This window comes from Pseudocercospora fijiensis, assembly GCF_000340215.1.
Source record: "Pseudocercospora fijiensis CIRAD86 unplaced genomic scaffold MYCFIscaffold_8, whole genome shotgun sequence".
NCBI lineage: Eukaryota > Fungi > Ascomycota > Dothideomycetes > Mycosphaerellales > Mycosphaerellaceae > Pseudocercospora > Pseudocercospora fijiensis.
In genome coordinates, this window is record NW_006921539.1 from 3,377,815 (window position 1) to 3,402,933 (window position 25,119).

The 25,119-nt window shown below is 43.0% G+C and overlaps 3 protein-coding genes across 3 annotated transcripts; 1 reads left to right on the plus strand and 2 right to left on the minus strand.

Moving 5' to 3' along the window:
- Window positions 1-486: 486 nt before the first annotated feature.
- Window positions 487-996, minus strand: MYCFIDRAFT_37873 (uncharacterized protein; the record flags this gene model as incomplete). The annotated part of the gene is made up of 1 exon (XM_007931512.1): window positions 487-996. The coding sequence occupies one exon, from the start codon at window positions 994-996 to the stop codon at window positions 487-489; it is 510 nt and encodes a 169-aa protein (XP_007929703.1).
- A 377-nt stretch (window positions 997-1,373) lies between these two features.
- On the plus strand, window positions 1,374-2,940 carry MYCFIDRAFT_87937 (uncharacterized protein). The gene is made up of 3 exons (XM_007932147.1): window positions 1,374-1,507; window positions 1,577-1,692; window positions 1,767-2,940. The coding sequence occupies exons 1-3, from the start codon at window positions 1,495-1,497 to the stop codon at window positions 2,862-2,864; spliced, it is 1,227 nt and encodes a 408-aa protein (XP_007930338.1). The 5' UTR covers window positions 1,374-1,494; the 3' UTR covers window positions 2,865-2,940.
- Window positions 2,906-10,673, minus strand: MYCFIDRAFT_178257 (uncharacterized protein; the record flags this gene model as incomplete). The annotated part of the gene is made up of 8 exons (XM_007932148.1): window positions 2,906-2,928; window positions 2,953-3,004; window positions 3,040-3,192; window positions 3,228-3,263; window positions 3,305-3,327; window positions 3,355-3,501; window positions 3,553-3,583; window positions 10,644-10,673. 8 exons carry the CDS (start codon window positions 10,671-10,673, stop codon window positions 2,906-2,908), a joined length of 495 nt encoding a protein of 164 aa, XP_007930339.1.
- Between the last annotated feature and the right edge of the window lie 14,446 nt (window positions 10,674-25,119).

Consider the following 25,119-nt stretch of genomic DNA (forward strand, 5'->3'; position numbering starts at 1 on the left):
GCGATCTAGGCAAACGTCTTTTTGATTCTCTGGAGGCGATTTCTTCGAGCTCTGCATCTCTTAGAGATTCAAATCTAGGAGAAATTGCGGTCCTGCTTCGCACCTTACCAAGCCAGCGTCAGCTTGGGGATGACCATTATGGCTTGTGGGTGACTAGGTGCTAAATGTCGCTGCTCGATTTCCCGGTGCAGGTCACGGTCATCTCATCGACAACGAGACGTCGTGCAAATGAATATACCATGTGGTGCTGCCAAGTCGATATAAAGGTCAACAAAAGCTGAGGCCAAAGGTCTTGGGTTACGCTGTCCGTTGCAAGTAAGATCTTCGGGCTGGCTTTGGACGCACAATTGGTCTTGCAGAACACATTTTCGTGTGCGTCTTCTCCAGAACTCTCCGCTTTCGAGGCATGGCGCATGAGGTCGCATGAATTATTGCGAAGGTCATTTATGATCCAGACGCTCCATCAGCGTTTCCTCGCCAGTCTCCTCACCCTTCTCGCTTCCCACCATGCACGCCATACCGCCATGCCATATAACCTGCCACGCCGACCATACTCCCGACTCCAGCTCCCCCAGCGACTCTCATTGCCCTCCGCATTCCCGTCACCTTCACCGTACTCTGCCGCAAGGCCGCCATCGCTCCAACCACAGTACCAATCAGCGACCAATCATCCGTTTCAACTTGTCCTTTATTCTCCAATAGCCGCCACGACCGATCCCGCCACTCTATCTCTTCTCTTCCATACATTCTTCCATAAGTCGCAGGCACCATGAGCGCCGTCGTTACGAGAGCCCATCGTCCAGTGATAGGTAAAATCGCTGCACGTGCTATTGAGCTTCTGCCACGAACGCAGCCGTATGCAGATTGAATTGCAACCGAGCCAAGACCGAGTGTTGTGCCTGTTTGGAAGCCACGATAGAGGACGTGGCTGTAGAGGAGCGTGTGTGAGTACGGCTGCTCTTCTGCATAAGGGGTGTGAGGGAAGAATCGAGACATGGTGATGCTACTTTGCTGAATGTGAGAGGTGCTCTTTCTGCAGTTGAAATGATTAATATGTCTGTGTATGGCTGTGCTGTGCTAATATTTCGTCAATCGCGAGTATTTGTGCCTACCTCTGCCAGCTTATCACCATCCCAGCATCGAGCTCGGTGATACCGTGGCATTCTAGCATTTGCAACGGGTACGTACGTACTCCTTCAAAGCCACAGTCGAAGAGAACAGCGGAATACCAGGTAGAGCTCCCACCTCACGTGCACGGAGATTAATTTCGCCGCCATCCCAACCAATCACAAGCATGCACCAAAAACCCCCTTCCTACTTCAACCTCACCACCTCATCAAAAGCACGTTCCACATCAAATTTCGGCGGTGCAACGAAACGCGATCACTCCTTTTCCAGCTGACTAGTATGGTGGTACGATAGCGAAGAAAAGCGAATTTCCGGGCGGTGGCATTTTCTTTCCTCCCTACAGCACCAAAGAAAAAGAAAAAAACAATGGCCGACAAGAGTACGTCGGCAATTCTCGAAGCGAGTCGGCAGCTGGAAAACGGTGGTGCTGATGAAAGTGCTATAACAGAGAGACCTGCTCCATCATCAGGGAGCCTCTCGGAGGAAGGACTCAAACACTTCAAGACGTACAAGTACTCTTCCGTCGACCTGTCGCCGATTTCGAATTATATTTTGAAACATTATGTACGTACAATCATCTTGTCTCCTCGAATTTTTTTGGCTGGTTGCTAGAAGTGTCATTGACGGTTTGAGTGTAGTGGAATTACTGCGTAGAATGGTTACCGTTATGGCTGGCTCCAAATATGGTCACACTCATTGGATTCCTCTTCGTAATTGGGAACGTCGGGTTGCAACAGCTCATGGATCCGGATCTTACTGGACCTCAGCATGCTTGGGTATACTACAGTTATGCTTTTGGGGTTTGGGCATACTCGACTATGGATAATATTGATGGCAAGCAAGCGAGACGGACAGGCACTTCTTCTGGACTCGGAGAACTGTTTGATCATGGCATTGACTCGCTGAACTGCACTCTGGCATCCCTGCTCGAAGTGTCTGCAATGGCTCTTGGCCCCACGCGCATTGGTGCTTTGACAGCCCTCATACCCTGCTTGCCGATGTTCTTCTCGACCTGGGAGACGTATCATACACATACCCTGTATCTCGGCTACTTCAACGGGCCAACAGAAGGCTTACTCTTGGCTTCAACAATCATGCTGCTTTCTGGAATTCATGGTCCTCAAATTTGGCACAAGCCGTTGGCGGACGTGGTGGGACAGAAGGAAGTGCTTGGCTCGATGTCCATGGTCGATCTTTGGGCTGCGATCCTCTTGATCGCGTTCTTCACAGCTCACTTGCCGGGCTGCGTGATCAATGTGGTCAGGGCAAGAAGAGCAAAGAATCTTCCGCTTATGCCAGTATTCTTGGAGTGGTCGCCGATGATCGTCTTTAGTGGAGCTCTTGTTGCATGGCTGGGCTCACCATACTCCGCATTGCTCCAAGACAATCATTTGTGCCTACTTTGCCTTACGTTGTCGTTCGTCTTTGGTCGCATGACGACCAAGACCATCCTCGCTCACTTAACGCGGCAACCTTTCCCATACTGGACAGGCTTGTTGGCTCCTTTGGTAGGTGGGGCCATCATGGTGAATCTTCCATATATTGGCTTCAGCCCTGCATCTTCGGAGATTCAGCTATACTATCTTTGGGCGTACTTCGTGGCATCGATGATTGTGTATGGTCGATGGGCGTATGTGGTCTGCACTGCAATCTGCGATTATCTCGGCATCAACTGTCTTACGATACCCGAGGAGAAATGGAGAGCGTTACAAGCGCAGAAGGGCAAGAATTCATGATGCGGCGGCATTGGATCCGACGACATGTAGAAGGCATATACTCAGCTAGTGAATGAAATGGACGCTCAACGCTGCCATATAAGTGAACGATGGAGGAGATTCAAGGTGTTGGCGGCCATTTTTTGTCGAATTCGATATCGCTGGCGGCATTGTGGGAGACGCAACTTGGTTGCACAAGTGGTGAGAGGCCATTATTACAAGTAACTTCAGCAGGGACGAAACGGCAGCTGCTACGGAGGTGATGTCTCGAACGCGATGCTGCTGGAGCATTTCCGGTGGAAGCGCGCGTCTTCGTACTAAGCGGTCTGGACTGATCATCGGTGACTCTCTCGGCACAAATCACATGGACAATGCATACGCCACGCCGTTCACAAGATCTCGCCACAGGGCTGCATGTAGCTGAGGGTCGCATCTGAGGCAAAGGACCGAAGGCAAGGCACGATGGCGTGCTGAGGATGACTCGCTCAGCATTTGTAGGCTGAGAAGGCACGGCGTTCGTCGTCGTCGTCGGCTTGGCGAGAGCTAGGTTGGATCTGGTTGTCGGCGTCTGACGGCCTGTGACAATTCGACTCGAGGCCGTTTGCGTCGAATTTCGCCGCGAAAAAGACCGGGCCTTGCCCACTACCTCCGTTCAGGCCTTTGTGCATTAAGGATTACGTTGCGCGGTGGTGAATTGGTCAGATTGCACGTGATAGATTTAAATTAGGGCTAGCTTCCGTCTTTCCGAACAACCAATCACACACTACTCTACCTAATCCTTTGCCTAAAGGCCTGAAGCTAAACCGCTAATTTTCATCGTGGATTCCGCTATTAAAATACGATCTCGCTATACTAACGACAACTAGCAAATCCAATACGAGGAGGTTATAGCCCTACTAATTGCGAATTAGAATATCCAAAAATCTCGTATATGCGACGTATATACGTTAAGTTATACTAAATCCCGCGAGGCGACTTTATTTATAGCTATCCGCTGCTAGCGCACCTAATATACACCGAAACAACAACTCCTAAATCTCGCGTACCTAATACTTAGAGGTCCTTAATTAGGGCCTTCCGACTAACTTATTTGCTATAAGTAACTACGTGCGACTTCTTACTATCGAGTTCTCGTCGAGGCGGGAAATAGAGGCCGTAACGACCTCCTTCAATCTTAACCGAACTAACTCGAGGCCCTTCGTAGAGTACTTCTCAATTACTTTAATAAGACACTCGAGTGCCTACGGTATAGTAGTGCTAAGTTCTCGTTACTCCGGCGACGCTATTTACTAGCGGCTTAGAAGGCACTAGATTTATTACCCCTAATATACTCGAAACCTCCGCGAGCTCGTAGATCTAGTATTTCCGACTAATATTGCTATAAATACCGTGCTTGTGCGATACCGCATTGTTAAGATATAGCTAAATAGCAGACGCGACTTTAGCTAGCTACTTAAGTCGACATTTCGAATACTAATTAATACCCGCGATACTAACCAATATAAGCGGCTCCGACTTGACTAATTAAGCTAACACTTCCGAGCTCAATCGTCGTAGCGGAGATAATTAGCATAGCTCTTCTTATCTAATAGAAGCGCTACTAATATCTAAACTAGACCGTCGTAGCGAAGAAGATATCGGCCTGCCGCCTCGACTAGACGATAAAGACAAGGAAATGCCTACTCCGGAAGACCTATCGCTACTAGGAGAGACTTCCGATATACTAGGCCCTTTATCCGATCTGCTAGGTCCTGCATTCGCTAGTGCATTCGCCGGTCTAGTACTCGATAAAGATCGCCGCCGCTAGCGCTAGTACTATAGCGACTACTATAACTCTAAGAACATACTAGGCGATAAGGACCGCTTAGCTGCTCGCCGCTAGCCTACTCGCCTTTAGCCTGCTCGCCTTTAGCCTACTAAAGAGCGCGCTGCTCCTCGCCGCCTACGAACCGCTAATCGCAACATTACATATAATTAGCTAGTTAATAATAGTCTAACTAAGGATAAGGATGCTAATATAGATAAAGAGCCGTAGAGCGAGGGCGAACTAGAGCGTAAGCGCCGTACTAGCAATGCCTCCGATAATAACGATCAGCCTATTTGGCATTCTAGTAAGCGCGGCCTCGATAAGATAAACGACGAGGAAGAGGGCGAACTCGAGCCTACTAGCAATCGTAGTCCGCGCCGTACACTAAAGTAGAAGTACGCCCTCGCTATAAAGTACCTTGCTTAGCTTAAATTACCGATAGAGAAGATGTTGTTTATATAGTTTAGCAATAAGGGCACTAAGACCTATCGTAAGCGGGTGCAGGCTATACAAGACATGCTATCTAATAAGCATCTTATTAGTGCTATCTAGCTGCGAGCTGAGGTTAAGAACTTAATTAGCAAGAAGTTCTTTAATGCGTATAAGCTAGAAGACAGTCTTGCCGTACTACGTCGCCTATCCGAGATATACGATGTAATCTATAATATCGCCCTAAATTGGTACCGCCTTCTCGAGGATTTTATACTGCTAAATACCCGTAAGGATACTATATAGCGAGCAATGTCGTTCGAGGACAAGCGGAACATAATGTAGAAGCGTATCTATACGATTACGTATATAGTAGTGTATTTAATAGCACTAAAGCGGGCCTCCTAGATGCTAAAGTCGCTTAGCCTTCTGTTAGTATATGTTAGCAATCTTCTAGCACCTCTTATCGACACCCTCTATAGTATAGGTCTGCTTCCTACGTATAAGACTATACAAGCCTTAATTAAGAAGAATGCTAATACTTAGCGGCTGAAGATCTTAGAATGGGCTAAGTTGTATATCTAGTAGATCTGCTACGACAACTTCAATCGCTAGGCAAAGCGGAAGGACTAAGGCATTGCCGACAATAATGAACAGGTCAATATTACTAACTCGTATATCGCCCTCTACGAGGATATATTAGAGGGTAGTTTAACGTAGGATATACTAGACCGCTCGAAGCTAGTCCTAACTAAGAACATTATCTAAAACATCGACAATAATAATGCTATTATAGCAGTCGAAATGTACTAGCTCTACGAAGCTTGTATATATGTATTTGGTAACGCGATTAAGACGATCTTCAAGGTAGCGAAGGATACCGGCAACCTAGTCGAAGAACTAGTATATCCGGAGATTGACTATAGCTTCCGTAGTAAGACTCAGCTACTAGCTATGCCTCTATCGTAGAATAATGAGATCTCGAATAAGGGCACCGCCTTAGTACACGACGATATCTACTAGGGCAATCTAGGTCTAAAGCTAGAGGATCCGATTTTCGATAATAGATTAATTATTAACGTTAGTAATCAGCTAACTATCGAGCGTATATTAGCTATAATCTTTAGTAGTATCGAGAACAAGGCTGCATACGATAGGAAGTAGCATGTCCTTCTAGTGCCCGCTTAGTTCTACATCTTTATAAACCTATACTTTATACTATTCCGTACCTATTAGAACAAGAACAAGGCCGGCGATCGTATAGACTTCTCTCTATTATCGGATGTCGATTTCTAGGGTATAAAAGAGGTCAATCTAAAGTTACTAAAATTCTTCCGTATATAGAGACTACTAAAGCGTTGCTTTAAGGCCCGCACCGTCGCCGTATTCCTCTAGATTATAGTTAACCGTAGCTATATCTCTAAGGATCTTGTTAGCGAAGGTAACTAGACCCGGCCTAAGGTCGTTAAGTAGGCTATTGTCGAGAAGATGTCCGCTACTGAGTATATAGATATCCTAAAGGAGATATATAAGCTACTCCTATTACTAGAAGCATAGGAGGGAATGCCTAATCGACCTGCCTCTACCGACAATAGCGCTGCACTAGCTAGGCTAGATAGGGCCTTTACATCTATATATAGACTAATGAAGGAGATCTCTTTGTTTCTACGCGTCCGCTATGCTATCCGTATATAGGATATCGGTCACCTTCGTCGATGCGTAGACTATACGATCCCTATATTCCTTAGAGCTAGACAGAGCAACTATAGTCGTCTAATAACCTATTTCTATTTCCTCCTCAATAAGGGTAGTACTAAGGACCTATAGAAGGCGGTCCTTGCTACTGCAACAGTTAATTAGTCTAGAAAGAAGGGCTATGCTGTCGGTAGTAATAAGATGATTGAGCTTATTAACTATGCCCTATCCGAGGACTATAATCGCCTTACTAATTCGACTTATAGACTTGCTACTGCCTTTAAGCGAGTATCGATAAACCGAGAGTTATCTCGCCTTATCCGCGATATATTTAAGGAGAATTCTAGTGTCTATCGGACTAGTTACTATACTAATAAGGACATTAGCGCGGGCGTATTTAATCGAGCTAATAAGATCCGTATCGATAGGTTCGCGAAGTAGCAGTACGGAGATTTTACGCTCTCGGACGATATCTAGAATATCGGTGCAGATTAGATACTATTAGTCGTCGAGAACTTTAACGCTACTAACTAGAACTTCATTCGAGGCCGTACTACGGTGCTAGAATCTAATGCCTTAGAGGGTCCTAATGCTGCAAAGCGCCTAGATAGTGTTGATTACGGTCTAATTGAAGATACAGTACTTAATCTAGAGCGAGATAATATATAGGTTTAGCTTACAAATAGTACTGCTTAGCTATTCGAGGGTGTAGAAACCTAGGACCTAACTAGTATAGGCACAGGCACTGGCGCTAGCGCTAGCAACGGTGGAGTAGAAGGAGCTAATATAGGTCTCCTCGCACGCATAGGTAGCCTTAGTAGTAAGGGTGGCAGTAACTTTTAAAGGAACAGAGCATAGAGTATAGAGCATAGAGTATAGAGCATAGAGCATAGAGCATAATATTTAATGTATTAAGGTAGGACTATTCTTGTCTAAGCACTAAACCAACGCCTGTAATATCGTCGTTGTCCTATAGCAGCTCTAGATTGTACGCGCCTAGCGGCGAAGTAGTAGCGGTAGACTAGAGTGCGTGCCTTAATAGCTAGCTAGGCTAGGCGTACGATAATGGCTTAATAGCTAGCCGGGCTAGGCGTACGATGATAGCTTAATAGCTAATAGCTCCGTAGACTAGAGTGCGTGCCTAGCGGCGAAGTAGTAGCGGTAGACTAGAGTGCGTGCCTCGTCGGGAGTAGGTTGGAGTAGAGGTCTCTGCTATTAGCTTCGCTTTAGACTTGGTTCCTATATGAATTCAGAGCGCCTAATGCTAAAGGAGGCCTCCGGTAATTTCGATAACTGCTAGCAATTCTAGCCTTAGGCATAGCGTTGAAAGTGCGATAATGTATAGCCGTTATTATTGCCTTACTATTGTAGCGTGAATGGCGCAATCCTATTAGTAGAGGCAAACCTTACCTGCGATACGCTAATATAGACCTACGCTTCCTAGTTCAACTTCTTCTTCTTCTATATATACTAATATACTAATACCCCTAGCAATACACTAGCTGTCGGCGTATGTAATAGTATCGATACCTCTTTGTCGCATATAGGTAGCTCTATAGCGATCAACACTATTCCTTGCTAGTTCTACGGCTTGCTACCGATAGAGCCGCTTATCTAATAGTTAAGGTTCCTCGATAGGTAGAGTTTGTTCAGTCCTTCTCTTAAGGTCTCCGATAGGCTTTGCTAAGCAAGACGTTGCGAGGCGACTCTCCTAGCGAGTAGGTATACTATAGCTTTAGCGGGCGTCGACTGCGTATTTAACCGAAAGAGCATAGTTATTGTTAGAACATCGTAGTGCAAACTGCAGAGGTCTTAGATAGATTAGCGGAGGTAAAAACTCTTTAGTAAGGTACACCTATAATGCGGCTAACGGTCTAACTCGGTAAAAACTCTTTAGTAAGGTATACCTTAAGTAGCGGCTCGATAGCGACTCTCCTACTAAGTAGGTTAATAGGTTCGTAGCATTGCTACAGGTCTGACTCGGTAAAAACTCTTTAGTAAGGTATACCTTGAGTAGCGGCTAGGCCTAACTCGGTAAAAACTCTTTAGTAAGGTATACCTTAAGTAGCGGCTATAGGCTTCCTACGTTCGGATTCTTTATAGGATAATATACGCGTATCTGGTTGAGTCGGCGTAACGCCTTCGTTAGGACTGTTAGTTATAATGACCTTAGTCGTTACGTGAGGGCCTCTAGTATACTTATTAAGCCCGAAGGCGCTTAGTCTTGGTCTTTACTACTACACGACTGCAGCACTACTATACGACTGTAGCCCTTTGCGTATTAAGACTGCTATTCGACTATAGTATACACCGAACCGAACCGATCGAAAGCGTATTAAGACTGTTATCCGACTATAGTACGCCTCCTCTTCTAGCAAGCGTATCAACATTGCTATACGACTGTAACGCGCTCGACAACCTTTTTTTTTCGCGGTGTCTCTAACACTAAGGGCGCGGTTATACTCTATTGTTGTCTAGGTACTAATAAGTGTCGCTTTAGCGAATGAGCTATTATTGTTTCGCTTAATAAGTCCCTTCCTACATACCTCGCGTACTATAGTTAGTAATAGAATGCGTTGATTGTTACGCATTACGCGTAGCATATAGGCTATATATAATGCTAGTATGCTTCGGAGTATGTACTTCTATAGCCGCTTAGTGCCGCTAGTTGATTAGATCCCCGGACGCTACTATTCGTTTTCTCTACCTTATATAGTAACTAGTTATCGGAATGATCGTTCTAGGGAGAGTCTAAGCAATAGAGGGCGTTGACGTAAGAGGGCTGTCGTAGCTTCTCGAAGGGTGCTTTTACGAGCGCTCGATGTATGTTATCGCCCTACGTATCTATCCTTGCCGTACATATTGTAGTGCTAATAGCTACGGTGTAATAAGTATAGTGCTAGTCTCGCTAGTCTCGCTAGTCTCGCTAGTCTCGCTAGTCTCGCTAGTCTCGCTAGTAACTTCTCGCTAGTAACTTCTCGCTAGTAACTTCTCGCTAGTATTAGTGCCTAAGGCGGCCGTCGTTATCGTGTTAGACACTTTTGTTAGCGCCATTTGCTAGAAACGCGCTGAATCGACGTATCTCGCTATATTAGTAATGCTATTGTAAAAGTCGTAAAGTCGGTATTGTAAATACGCGGAAGGAAGCAGCTGTAACGTTTAATCCTACCAATTAAGCGCTCTGCTATACTAAATCCGGGGTCTTAGCGGGACTCGGCATCCTTGTCGCTTCCTCGAATTCACGCTTCTCGCCTAGCTCTTATATGCTATCGATACCTACGACTATCTATACCTACGACTATCTATACCTACAACCATCTATAAACCCTTATCGCAAAGAACACGATAGAAAAGCCTACTTAGCGAGCCTATAAGGACATAATAGAAGAACCTGCTTAGCGAGCTTATAAGGACATAATAGAAGGGTAGTAAGGAAGGACTTTATTAAATGCTAATTCTAGCGCCAATTCTAGCGCTAGCTCTCGTAGAAGCAGCTGAACTAGGTACTATACGCTAGCACTCGCAGAAGCAGCTTAACTAGCACTTGTAGAAGCAACTCAACTAGGCATCCTATATTATACGCCGGCTCTCGCAGAAGTAGCTTAACTAGCTCTCGTAGAAGCAGCTTAACTAGCACTCGCAGAAGCAACTCAACTAGGCATCCTACATTACACGCCGGCTCTCGTAGGAGTAGCTTAACTAGGCATCCTATATTATACGCCGGCTCTCGTAGAAGCAGCTAAACTAGGCAGGGTTAGCGGCGATAGCTTAGTGCTAGGCCTACACTCGCAGAAGGACAAGGACTTAGCGAGCTTACAAGGACATAATAGAAGGGTGGCTATAACGGATCTTGTTAATGCTAACTCTACTGCCAACTCTACTGCCATTTCCAGCGCCATTTCTAGCGCTAATTCTAGCGCTAGCTCTCGTAGAAGCAACTCAACTAGGCCTGCTCTCGCAGAAGCAACTCAACTAGGCATTACACGCTAGCTCTACTATACGCTAGCTCTCGCAGAAGCAGCTAAACTAGGCATTACACGCCAGCTCTCGTAGAAGCAGCTAAACTAGGCTAGCTCTCGCAGAAGCAGCTAAACTAGGCTAGCTCTCGCAGAAGCAGCTAAACTAGGCTAGCTCTCGCAGAAGTAGCTAAACTAGGCTAGCTCTCGCAGAAGCAGCTGAACTAGGCTAGCTCTCGTAGAAGCAGCTAAACTAGGCCTGCTCTCGTAGAAGCAGCTTAACTAGGCCTACACTCGTAGAAGCAACGCGATCGAGCGTAGTATTACGGCTCACTTTTCCGGGGATAGGACAAGGACTTAGCGAGCCTATAAGGATATAATAGAAGGGTAGTAAGGAAGGACCTTATTAAATGCCAATTCTAGCGCCAATTCTAGTGCTATCTCTAGCGCTATCTCTAGCGCTAATTCTAGTGCCAATTCTAGTACTAATTCTAGTGCTATTTCTAGTGCCATTTCACCGCCAATTGCAGCGCTATCTCTAGTGCTAGTGCTAATTCTAGCGCTAATTCTAATGCTAGCGCCAATCTCTACCACCTACTCGGCAGATACTAGGACAGGATATCGTCGTTAACTCTACTACTACGGCTACTCGCTGCACTCAAGCTCCTCGCACGCGCGCCCTCGCTATATAGACCCTTAGCAGCCTAAGTAATGCGAATATTGCGACTACTACGACGACTAATATAAGCTTGTATTAACTGCTTAGTTGCTTCTTCTACGGTAATATCGTACTCCTCGTCGACGGCCGGATTAGCAGAAGCAGAAGCAGAAGCAGAAGCAGATTAGGCTTGGCTAGGGTCTAGTTAAGCACTACGACGACGACGCTTCCTAGCGGGTAGTGCGTTACTATTAGAAGGACTAGTAGCATCGTTGCTATTAGATAGAGGGTTAGATAGTGCCGCGGTAGCAGTCGTCTGCTAAGCCTACTAAGCCTGCTAAGCCTGCTAAGCAAGACTATTCTATATACTAGACTAGCGGATAGTGTTCGCAAAGGCAGAGCGTCTTAGGGACTGGTTTAGGTCGCGTAGGTCTGCCTCTATTTCCTCTCGGGTCCTAGGTGCTACTAGCCGTAGTTCGGACGAGCTACCTTTACCTCCTATAGTCTAGTTATAATGCTCTATAATAGCAGCCGCTATATCTTCCTTAGCCTTCTTTGCAGCCTCCTCTTTCGCCTTCTATTCGGATTTATATGCTTCCTAATCAGCATATACCTGCTTAGTAATGCTAATAATAATAGCTAGCAATTCTTCGAGGTTATCCTTGTATTACTAATCATTTAGTTCTAGTGCGACCTGTAATAGCCTATCTGTGCTAAGATTCAGATCCTCCTAGGCATCGTATAACCGAGCAAGTAGGAAGACCTCCGATATAGACTACATTAGTCTGTCCTTTATATATATACTAGCTAGTATGCGGAACAAGCGGTTCTTACGCGGGTATAGGGTATCGACCTTCTCCGAGCACTACTTCTTAATATGTTTGAGTGTATAGCTAGGTCTTGTATCTTTACCTAGTAGATTGACCGGCTTAATACGCTTTATCGGTAGCTCGGGTAGCTTAGCTATTAGGTTAGTATTATAGATGTTGCAACAGTCCTTTAGATCTAGCTAGCCTAGCGGATATAGAAACTAAGTTAAATGCTCTCTATAGTGCTCGTTTATTACTACGCGAAAGTAGCGACTAGGGATCTTAAGGTAATCGTTTAGCGCCCCTAGGAAGATCTTTGGAATCTTCTTTCGGCTCTCTAACTCAGACGTATTCTAAGTACCCTCCTTAGATTTGCCTTTGCGACGGGGCGTATTATCTCTAGTATCTGTCTTAGTGTCGCTATATACATTATCCTAATCGCTCGCGCCGCCGATATCCTCGCTAGGAAGCTCTTATCGCAGTCTACTAGGTCCGGTAGCGCGTGCACGACTACGACTACGACTACGACCTCTGCCTCTGCTACGACTACGACTACGACCGCTGCCCTGCGACTGCGACTGCGACTATATCTGTATCTGTGTCTGTATCTATGCTAGTAGAAGAATAGAAAGCATACTAGCGCCTTCTAGCATTCGCTTAATATGATCTCCGGCATAGTATAGTACAAAGAAGAACGCCCGAGGCCGATAGAAGTATAGTGCATCGAAGAAGCCCTCTAAGTTTAGGAGGGCTAATCGCCGCGTAATGCGGCTAAGTCGCTACTAAAGGTCTCCGGCATTCCGAGTTATATTAAACTTCCACTAGTATATATCTGCAATGTCTAGCACATCTAAACTAATGCTAGCGGCGGTAGTTGCTACTATATAGCGAATATTAGAGTCTAGCTTACAATACTTATCGTACCGATTATCCTAGTCTAGCTTTAGTACCTTTGTAGTATAGAAGGAGATAGTGCGGTAGACATTAATACTAGGACCTACGCCGTACTAATATCTCTTAGTAGGGTCCGGATTGTCCTTAGTCAAATACAGTAACTAGCTACGGGCGATGTCGACGAAGTTAGCGATATACTTATAGCCGTCGATAAATACTAAGGACTTGCGTATGTTCTATAGTATTGCTAATCCCTTCGTAATCTCCTTCTCCTTAGGAATTGGCGGATACGATACGGCATTGTCGATTACTATATACAATATATCGTAGTCGGTTAGATGCTCTCTCGGAATAAACTTAATAATATAGGTAATCTCTAGGCGATTAATGCTACTGCGGATAATCTTAGTCTTATATAGGTTAGGTCCTTCCTTGCGTATACCGGTATACTTAATCGCATACTTAGTATACTCTTTATCTATAGTAGCCGAGGTTAATAGTATGCTAGTGTCGGTGCGTAGGTGATCGCGCATTTAACTAACCTACGAGTATTCGTCGCGGAAGCTAGAAGGCTCGCCCTAGTTATAGATTAGGTATACCTCGTCAATTATAACAAGACCGACCTTCTCTCGTATATACGCGTCGTTAAGCAACGAGAGGAACTGCGGTGATGCTGCCTGTTCTAGGCTAAGCAGAATATACTAGATCTTGCTATCGAGGATATTCTTGAATATGCCTAGATCGATCTTCTTAGTTTCGGTAGAGATATGGACTAAATATATAAGGCCATTTGTGTTGCTAGCTATACGCTCGATCGCTGCTGCTTGTTCGGTACCTAAGCGATTCAGTAGTACGACTTAGATAGTAATTATACCGGTTAGTATTGTAAAGCCCTAGAATGGTAGACTCTTTCCCTCGCCTATACGAGCAATAAATAGGACATTATTCTAGCTATAGATAAGTGCATATATTACTATCTTCTATAACGGTATAGGGATATATGCCGAACTAGGATGTTTGAAATCGAGGAGTTTAGTTAAGCCCTTCTCGATGATTTCCGCCTAGTACTAAACAGTCTCCTTAAATTAGCCTACTTGCTATACCAACTCCTAAATACGCGCGAGGGATGTCTCTAGATCTATAATCTTCTCGATACGCCGCTTAAAGTGCCGCGCCTATTCCGACTTTAGTTAAGGCAGCTTCATCGGAGGGATACCGAAGTCTAGACGTACGCGTATAATAGCGGAGCGACCTAGCAGTAGTACTTGATATAGTTCTTAACGCTCGAGTTGCTGCTTCTTCTAGCGCGCGGCCTTCTCGGCTAGGCGCTGTTTGCGGCGGACTTTATCGCTAGCTATGCTAAATACTAGATACTAGATGCTAGATGCTAGATAGACCTCGAGTCGAACTTCTCGATTAGCGGCGATTCGCTTTAGCGGCCTCGGTGTCGTTAATCGGATGCGGATCGGGTGTTTGATCGTATAGGATATAGCTTAGATAGCTTTCTCCGGCGGCGGTAAGGTCTAAATTGGACTATCGATTTAGCGCACTTTAATAGGCGGCGGAGCTTGCGGAACACTTAAAGTTTGCTACTACGTATTAGGTTTGTCGAGATTAGGCTATAGGTTGAAGTTCTAGATATTAGAGGCTAAAGGGTTGGTTTGCCCTACTAAGTCGAGGCGAGTGTGCGACTGAATTACATAGTAGATGGATACGCGGAGGTTGTAGAGGGCACTAGAAAGGTGGACCCCCTGCACTTCGTTAACGTAGAAGGGCGTCGTTTGTTTGCTCGTAAAGCATATAGGGGTAGGCAAACGAGTTAGTCGAGAGCAGCAATTTACGTTTATCGATAATAACTTTAGCATTTCTAAAGCGACTAGCTTATTAAAATAGCGGATGTTCTTAATCGCTAAATTATCTAGGTCCCGTCTCTATGAAGTACTATACTGCGACTAATAGTTGTTAAGCTATACAGCCTATTCGACATAAAATATAGTAGTAGTAACGCAACCTGCACCCGCCGAGAACGGTTTAGCTTTAGGCGCTTCGCTAGAATGAGATCTCGAATGGCGCTAAACCTAATCAAGAATAGTCTCAAAGCGGAAGTCATATGCATATAACGAATTCTACGTATACACGTCGCATACACGAGATTTTTAGATATTCTAATTCGCAATTAGCAGGGCTACAACCTCCTCGTATTAGATTTGCTAGTTGTCGTTAGTGTAGCGAGATCGTATTTTAATAGCGGAATCTACGATGAAAATCAGCGGTTTGGCTTTAGGCCTTTAGGTAAAGGATTAGGTAGAGTGGTGTATAATTGGTTGTTCGGAAAGACGGAAGCTAGCCCTAATTTAAATCTATTACGTGCAATCTGACCAATTCACCACCGCGCAACGTAATCCTTAATGTACAAAGGCCTGAACGGAGGTAGCTAGATAGGCCGTCTACCTCGCTAGGTTTGATTTTAATATATTATATCGGCTAGGCGTAAGTAACCCTACTAATAGCCTATCGAGGCGACCTAATTACGATAGCGGGACTTAGCAATCTATTAACTTATTGTTTCTAACCCTATAGTATAAGATTGCTATAGCCTATGTTATTAATAAGCACGCGTAGGATAAGCAGCTTACCGGACTCCGCGACGGCTTAAAGCATATTAATACTCTTACTATATTAATAGTGCGTATTAAGGCAAGAGCTAAGAATACAGACAGGAGAAGTTATAATAACTCCCTAGTCGATATCGCTATATATAGTAATAGCGATTAAAGTACTAATATAGTTAATCCGGCTGCTAGTACTATTAGATATATATAATACGTACCTCGTTTAATAGCGAGGGTGCTATTAAATAACCTTATAAATAGGGATAGTTAATCGTTTATAGATGAGCTGTTACGGGCTTAGCAGAGGGACGCCTTTGCTACTAAACGTATAGACAAGCTTATAAGTAGGCGAAAGACTCGATCTAGTAAGAGTAATTAGTCGATCGACGACAAAGGTTACTTAAGGTTTAAGGGCAGATACTATATCCCCGCTAAACAATCGATTAGATAAGAACTTCTTAAGCGACACTATAATAGTAAGCTTGCCGGTTACTATAGTATAGAGAGGTCGCACGAGCTACTATCGCGTATATACTACTAGCTAAATAGTAAGCGGGATATAAAGGACTATGTAAATACGTATACCGTATGTCAACGTGTTAAGGCACTAAAGCATTAGCCTTTTAGCGAGTTGTCCTTATTGCTAATCCCTTATAAGCCATTTGTAGAGCTTATAATAGATTTTATTATAGGTCTTCCCCCTACTAAGCGAAGAGGAAGTAAAGACATCTTTAACGCTATCCTAGTCGTTATAGACTAGTTTACTAAGGGCGCTCGATATATCCCGGCGCGGAAAGATTAGACTGCTATTAATACAGCAGAAGCGCTGTAGAACAATATCTTCTGTACCTATTAGGGGACCTCTAAAGGGATAGTCTCTAACCGAGGCTCGACATTTATATCTTATTATTAGAGTAAGATTTGCCTATAGCTAAGACTTAAGCATCGCCTGTCTATAGCATTCTATCTACAAACAGATAGTTAGACCGAAAGGCAGAATGCTACGCTATAGCAGTACCTGCGTAGCTACATTAATAAGAACCCTAATAACTAGGTCAATCTCCTATAACTAGCCGAATTCGTATATAATAATAGTGTCTACTTATCTACTAAGGTGTTACCTTATTTCGCTATAATAGGAAGCAACCCTGCGCTGCTATAAGACCCCCTATTGCTCGAGGCCGAGCGCAAGGAAAGGGAAGCGTATCAAGTACTAACACCTAAGACACTAGCGGCTATTAAGAGGGTTCAAAAGATGCGAGAGATTTACGCTAAGATAGCTAACAAACTAGCGAAGGCCTAGGCCTATTAGAAGGCCTATTACGACAAACACTACATACCGATAACCTTTAAGCAAGGCGATATAGTTATACTAAGCACTAAGAACCTCCGCATCCGTAAGCACCTATCCCCTAATAGCAAAACAAGGCCTAAGCTCGCACTAAGATATATTAGTCTATTCCGCATTCGAGAAGTTAAGGGCTCCTCCGTATAGGCCTATTAGTTATAGCTTCCTCCTTATTATACTATCTATAATACCTTCTATGTATCCCTCCTTAAGCTATATTACCTACGCGAGGGGGATAAAGCCCCTACTAAATACGAAGACATACTAGCGGATAGTAAAGAGCTATAGTCTATAGAACGTATTCTAGATTATCGGACTAGGCGAGGCAAGAAGGAGTACCTCCTAAGATAGTAAGGCTATTTACTTAAATAGGACTCGTAGGAGGCCGAAGACTCGTTTAAAGATATAACCGAGTTGTTAGATAAGTATTAGACTAGTATAAAGAATAAGAAGAAGGCTAAGGGCCTATAATGTCGCCTAGGAATAATACTACCCCCGGGGTACTATTAGCTAACTAATTAGAGGCCGGCAAACTAGGATAATAAGACTACACTAGGCGCGCTACGACGCGTTAATTAATTAATCGTATACTCTTTTAAGGACTCTACCTCTTTACTAACGCGCCCTATAGGTCCCCCTTTTATTCCTTTATTCTATCGGGGCCTCGAGGCCTAGGTAATCGGCGAGGACGGCGCGGCTAGCGCGGCTATATTAGTAACAGTGTTACGGAGTATATTATTAGTTAAAGAAGAAGATTAGAAGCGAGGTGAAGTTAGCGCTAAGACGACTAGCGCCGCTATTATTAACATTACTTGCTATTATTACTATATCTACTAAGACAACCTTACCTATACTACGAGCCTAAGGTACCTTTAATTAAAACTTTAAGCCGCCTAAAAGATTGAGCCTATTAAGGGTTTAATCAAAACTTTAACTAAGTTAAAAGATTGAGCGACTAATAGACTAACTAAGGGCAAAAACTATAGAGCTAAGCTAGCCGGGGTCGATCTTACGGACAATAGGTTACTCCTTAATCTTTCCGACCCTTTAAGCGAGGCGAACCTTAACTATTACACTTATAATAGCCTTTACCTATAGAAACTAGAAGGACTGAGTTTTTTAAAAAGATATAATTAGTTAACACTTAAAGGCTACTAAATCTAACTAATTTAGGCTAGTAAAACTACGATAGTAAATAATAACCCTCGGAAGCGGACAAACCCTCGGGAGCGGACATTGCTAAGTCTTTTAAGAGTAGACGCAAAGAACTTAGTACGACATTACTTAGAGCGGAGGCAGGGCTGTAATACCTCGTACGTCTACCTATTATAGTAGGGAAGACGCGCTCGTATTATAATTGGTCGAAGGCCCTTAATTCTTATAGATATATATTACTTTATAGTTTATTGTATATAGGGATAGCGTAGTTGGAAGTTAGACATTGTATTAGAAGGTAAGGATTGACATAGTTATATAATTAGGTAGTTAAGTGTTTAATTTAGCGCGGACTAAGCAGCTTATTAGACCTGCTAAGTTAGCAGTAATAGAGGTTAAGACTAGGACAAAGACCGGCTATAAGGGCGCGGCCTTTAGAAGGGAAGCGTGTATTAGGGCTAAAGAGGCTATACGTAATTAGTATGTAACTAGGCCGAGTAAAGCTAGGGTCTTAATGCCTTAGGCAGGGCTTAGCGCTTAGCGTTAGGCTAACTCTCCTACCTTCCTCCCTCTTCTCCTAGATCCTTATCGAATACTACCTATACCTACTACTACCCTATCTACCTGCTAACATACCTATCTTATATCGAGTCGAGGCTCTTCTTTAGTCTGCCGGTCTAGTAATTCCTTAGGTTAAGCTAGACCTTATCTCCGATACGATATACCGGCGCTAGAGTTCTAGTCTTATTCGCGCTATCCTCCCGTTTCTATACGGCTATTACGGTTACTCGCGACAGATCGTTAAGTAACTTCTTATTACGTATAAGCCGAGGCTTCTTTAGAGAGGCTAATATAAGCGGGAGGCAGAGACAGAATAATTAGTATAAAGGTAATTCTAATTAGTAAGTAGGTAATATAAGTTAAACGCCTCGAGCTATAAGGGCATTCCGGCGTTCCTAAATACAAAGGAGATATCTTATCTATAGTCGTAAGCGACGTAAGCGACGCTATCGCTCTCGACCGCTCCTATCGCTCCTAGTAAGATAGAGCGATAGCTTAGCCTACTAGTCTTAGCGTCGCTCTAAGATTATATAAGGACTCTAACTAATTAGATCCGTAATACTATCCCCCTCCTTAAGCGGAATAGTCCCTTATTCCGGAACTTTCTAATTCTAACTTCTTTATTATACTAAAGTTATCGAAGGACTTGTCTTCTCGCTAGCGTAAGGAAAATATCGCAAATAACATCCTCGCCGACTGCCTCGAAATACCGATCCGCTGCTTTTATTACGAATAGGCCGGTAAACCCTATAAAGTCGATCTTCGTTCCGGTCGCTGCTCCGAGTACGCCCTATACGGCTAGTCCTATAATATACAAGTTACTCGTATAGAGTATAAAAAAATCCGGAAGGCGCGCCTAAAGATAGCTAAAGATCTCGAAGCGGCCGAAGAGGAGGAGGACCTCCTTACGCGGAAGCTTTTCGAGTATCGCGTAAAGGTCCGTCGCTTACGTAAGTCGCTACGTATAAAGGAAGATCGGGAGGTACAAGCTCTTAAGGCAGAGGAAGCCTCTATTTAATAGGCGGAGGAGCTTAAAAGAGAGCTAGGCTCTTCGCCTATAGAGCCGATATTATTCTCGTTGCCTACTAACGAGCCGTTTCCCCTAGATAGCCGATTATAGATGTTACCTTATAACTAGAGTCGTCTAGATAGGATATCCTAGCCTATCTCTAAAATCCCTAGTAGGAGTGCCGAGAGTCTAGTGTCCTAAAGGTATATATTTTTAATGTTTCCTGTCTATTTTATCTTCTAGCTAGTTAGTCTAGTAGTATAATTCTTAGCTATAAAAGACATAGTTGCTAGGTACGCTATTAGAGTCCCCGCTCCTCGAGCTATACTGCCCTAGGTCGTTAAGAACTCTAAGGCGCTATAATCGATAGGGTCTAAGAGGTCGTAGGTTTAATTCCTATACTAGTTATTTCTTTTTTGTCCGGTTTTGATATTTTTTAATTATCTACTAACAGTTCTACAGGTTTTCTTTTAGTTCCTAGGTATTTTCTAAATGTAGGTATCCTTTCTATTTAATAAGGTATTTCTAACCTTACTAATCTAGGATTTCCTCGACTTCAAACTCATTTTCTTCCTTAGGTTAGAAGTAAAATGTTTCTTAATATAGTGTTTCGGCGTCTATAGGTTCTAGTATAGAGATATAGAATACTAGGTAGATTTTCGCGTCGTCCGGTAGTTTAAGTCGGTAATTAACTAGTCCTTTAGGCTTATCAATCAAAAATAGCCCGACTTTAACGTAGTCTAGTTTCTTAGTCGATCTCCGGGTTTTTAGATTCTTTGTTAGGAGGTAGACCTTATCCCCCTTTTTTAGCTAAGGTGCCATTTTTCGTTTAGCATTATATAGTCCCGTAATCTTTTCTTAAGACTCGGCAATTGCCCTTTACAATTCTTTATACACCTGCTTTAAGTCTTCTAAAGCGACTATCGCTTTATCCGCGTATAGATACTGTAAATACTATTCCCCGAACAGCTACGGATGTTTCCTAAAATTAGCGAAGAATAGTATCTCTTTCGTAGTCTTAGATTGTTAGTTGTTTAGTGCAAGTTGTACTATAGGCAATAGCGATACCTAATTGTTTTATACGTAATTGACGTAGTGCCGTAAGTATACCTCTAAGGCCTAATTCTTAACTTCCGTTTAGCCGTCTGTCTATAGATAGTATACCGTTGATAGCTTGTGCTTAATTCTAAGTGTCGCTATAAGCGTCTTCTAGTAGTTTAATATAAAGAGCTTGTCTCTATCCGTAATATAGGTCTTTAGAAATCCGTAGTATCGTACAAGTCTATCTAGTACGAGGTATCCGAGTTGCTCTACTGTACTTGCTTCGTTAGTAGGAATAAAGTATGTATATTTCGTAAGCCTATCGACTATAACAAGTATTATGTCGTAGCTATGTCCTATAACCGGATCCTTAGACTTCGGTAGTTTCGTAATAAAGTCTATTGTAACTTCGTCCTATAGTTTATCTAGTAGCGTCCTAAATTGGATATGTCTATATCTAGCGTGTCTATTAGCCTTATTACGCTAACATTGTAGACATTTCTTAATATATTCTAGAACTCGTTGTCGCATATATAGGAATCCGAAGCTTCGCTTAACTAGTTCTATTGTTTTTGAAACTCTAGGGTGTCTATTTTCTAGTCCGTCGTAGTGTTGTCGTATATACTCCGTAACTCGTTCCTTAGGTACTTAGTATTTCCTATGTTCGATTGGAAACTGTTCTTCTATGTCCTAAAGAACTCGTATAATATAGTTGAATTCTTTTGTATTAGCACTAAGGCTTCCGTCTTGGTTTGCTTTTAATATCTGCTACTATACTAGTTCGTAACCCTCTATATAGTCGCTACGGCGGCTTAGTGCGTCGGCTCGTCCGTTCTCGCGTCCTAGGGTATAGCGGATTTCGAACTTGTACTGTCCTAGTAGCTCCGACTAGCGGGCCTATCTTCGGGTTAGTACTTTAGTCGTAGTAAAGTAAGTCAGATTCTTATAATTAGAAAGAATCGTAAGACTTAGTACTCCTTCCGCGTATACTCGCTAGTATTGCAGTAATACAACTATTGCAAGTAGCTCCTTATTATAGATGTCGTAGTTCTATTCCGCGGGTAACATCTTTCTCGAGTAATAGGCTACCGGGTGTCGTTTCCTGTTATACTCCTATATAAGGCATGCTCCTATAGCCCTATCTAACGCGTCTGTTTCTATCTAGACCGCCTTATTCCTATCGAATAATCGTAGCGTTAGCGTAGAAACGCATTGCTTCTTTAGCTGCCTAAACGCTTCGTCTTCCTTCGTGCTCTAGTTCTATTTCTTATCTTTCTTTATAAGCTCCGTAAGGGGTGCCGCTGTCTTAGAGTAGCCCTCGATGAATTTTCTATTATAGTTAGCTAATCCTAGGAATGATTGTACGTCTTTAACGCATATAGGCGTTAGCTATTCCTATATTAACTTGGTTTTTTCTAGATCGATCCTGATTCCTATAGTGCTAATAATAAATCCTAGGAATTTAACTTCCTTCTTATAGAATTCGCATTTCTTAGGTACAGTCTTAAATCCTACTTAAGTAAATCGTTTAAAGACGTCCTATACTATTCGTATATAGTCCGCGAGAGCTCCCTTAGTATAGACTAAGATATCGTCTATATATGCGATAACGTATACGTCTAGAAGGTCTCGGAGGACTTCGTTTATAAGGTCTTAATATAACGCTAGGGCATTTGTAAGTCCTATAGGTATAACTAAGAATTCGTAAAGCCTATATCTTATTCGGAATGCTGTTATCTATTCGTATCTAGCTGCTATACGTATTGCGTAAAACGCATCGCGTAGGTTAATCTTCGTATACTAGTCTAATCTAGTTAATCGGTCTTGCATTTCTTCGATGTTCGGTAGTAGGTACCGATTCTTAATTGTAATGTCGTTAAGTCGTCTAAAATCGACTACTAGCCGTCCTTCGTCTAATCCGGCTTTCGGAACGAACATTACTAGTAAGGCTGCCGAGGATATCGACTTCCGTATCTAGCCTTTTTCTAATTTCTCTTTTAGCTACTTGTCTAGGGTTTTAAGCTCTTTCTTAGATATTACGTATAAGGGTCCCTATAGAGGCTCTTTCCTAGGCTGTAAGTATATCTTATAATCCTATAGTTAATGTTTAGGTAAGGCTGCCTTGCCTCTCTTTTCTTTAAAGAGTCGCTTCTACTTACTATACTTTTTAGGAATGTCTAGGTCCGAGATTCTAGTTTTATTCTTCGATAGCGTATAACTTCTATCCTTCCTATAATCATTATTATAACCCTCCTAACCTAACGGTAGTATCGATCCGGGTTGAATACGGTTCTCCGTAATTCCTGTCGACGTAAACGTCTTACGAATCGCCCTACGTTTATTAATCTTATCTGCCTGCGAACGCTGCCGCTATATAGGTTAAATGCCGATTATACAGTCGTATTCCTTAAATGTAAGTACTCCCTTTCTCTAGTCTACGACTAGGTTATACCTTCTTAACTAAGGTATGCCTAATACAATATTATAACTAGCTATATTAGTAACATCTAAGACAATCTCCTCGTAGTACTATTAGATAGCTAGTAGTAACGGTATCGTTTCTCGTTCTATACTAGGTAGCGGTAACCTATCTACTACTATAAGTTTATACGCTCCTTCTCTTCTGCTTCGGGTTGCGATCCCTCGGCTTTTAACGAATAATTCGGAGGCAAAGTTCCCGCTCGCTCCGGAATCTATTAATACACTCGTCGGGTGCCCGTTAACGATAACTTTCGTACGGAAGACTACTATTAATGCTTAAGCGCTTTCGGTATTAAGGAACTCTCTTAGAACGCTCTAATCTAGAGAGTTAGTCCGTTTCCTAACTAATTAGTAGCCTAACGTTATTCTAACTAGTTACGGATCCGTAGTCCTGCCGTTCGTGCTTCTTCGGTATATAATTTTTCCTCGAGGGTATCGTTATATACATCCCGTCCCTACGCTACTATAGCCTTTCGGTATTGCTAATTTAATCGCTAGACCGTCTAACGTATATCTTAAGTAATAATCGTCCTTTCGTCGGATAGGACGTATCCGTAGGGCGTAATTATACTTCCTATCGGTACTCGCTCCGTAATAAAGTTATAGTACGTATAGTCTATAGGTATCCGGGGGTAATTCTAGAATTTTGCCCGTAAGCTTATCTAGAAATAATCAAATTAGATAGGATCGACCTTCCGTTATCTATTAACCTTTAGAAACATTTCCTCGTATTTGCGTACTAGATGTAAGGCGATTGTTCGCGCTGCTATAGGTGCATCTATCGTAAACGTAAGGATCGTATCGTCGTTAATCCCGAATTCGTCTTTACTTTCTTTATTCGTAGTTTCTTCCTCGGTATCTAGACTTCCTTCTAAATCTTCTTACTATTCCTCCTCTTACTAAGAGGACTCCGGTACTTCTAGGATAGCTCCTAACTCCTCCCTAGGAGGGAATAAAGCTTCCGGATCTCGGTTTTCTTTATCGTCGGTATCTAAGCAAGATTTATTAATCGTTTCTTCTTCTAACTAGGATTTCGTATCTTCTCGTACGAGTCGCCTAATCTAAGGGAAAAATCCTGCTTCTACTTTAGTAGAATAATGAATTTAGTATTAGTCGTCGTAACAGAATCTCTAGTAAAGGGTTCTATATACAGGTTCTTGTCGTCGTGCTATTATATAGATTTGTCGTAGCTCTTTCTTTACGACCTCTGCGTAGGTCCTCGGCGCGTTATTAATAGAGTATAGCTCTACTACTATTCGGTAGCTTTCTCTGCCCGAGTCCTTTCGTTGTATTATATTAAACTGTTCGCGTCGCACTATATTTTTGCCGCGGCAGTTCCGTGCTATATAGCCTTCCTTGCTATACGTATAGCAAGTTAATCTTCCTACTTTCTTAGGCGAACTCTTGCCTTTTCTTCCTTTAATTGCTCGACCCTTCTAGGTAGCGTCTAGCTCTATTAGTTGCGTACCGTAGTAGTTGTTCCCCTTTAGTTTATTATAGGTACTATAGTTTCGTCTATTATCGTATCTAGGAGTATAACTAGCTTTTCTAGAAGTCTTAGAATCGTAACGTCGTTCTAAAGCTCGTTCGTAGAGCCTATCGTCGAGATCGATCGTAACCTTAACTAATATTCCTATATTATCTATTTTTCTACCGTCGCGTATAAGCTCGTCTTTAACGTTATTCTTAAGACCTCGCCGATATATTGTTATAAGAGCTTCGTTGTCCTAATCCGTAAGTTAGGCGTATTCCTAAAATTTAGCGGCGTAATCGGTATATAACCCCTTCTAAGTCAAATATTAGATAACCCTAACTGCGGTA

Coding starts and splice junctions, on each gene's coding strand:
- MYCFIDRAFT_87937 (XM_007932147.1), top strand. Junction 1,693..1,766: donor ATTATATTTTGAAACATTAT/GTACGTACAATC, acceptor GTTTGAGTGTAG/TGGAATTACTGCGTAGAATG.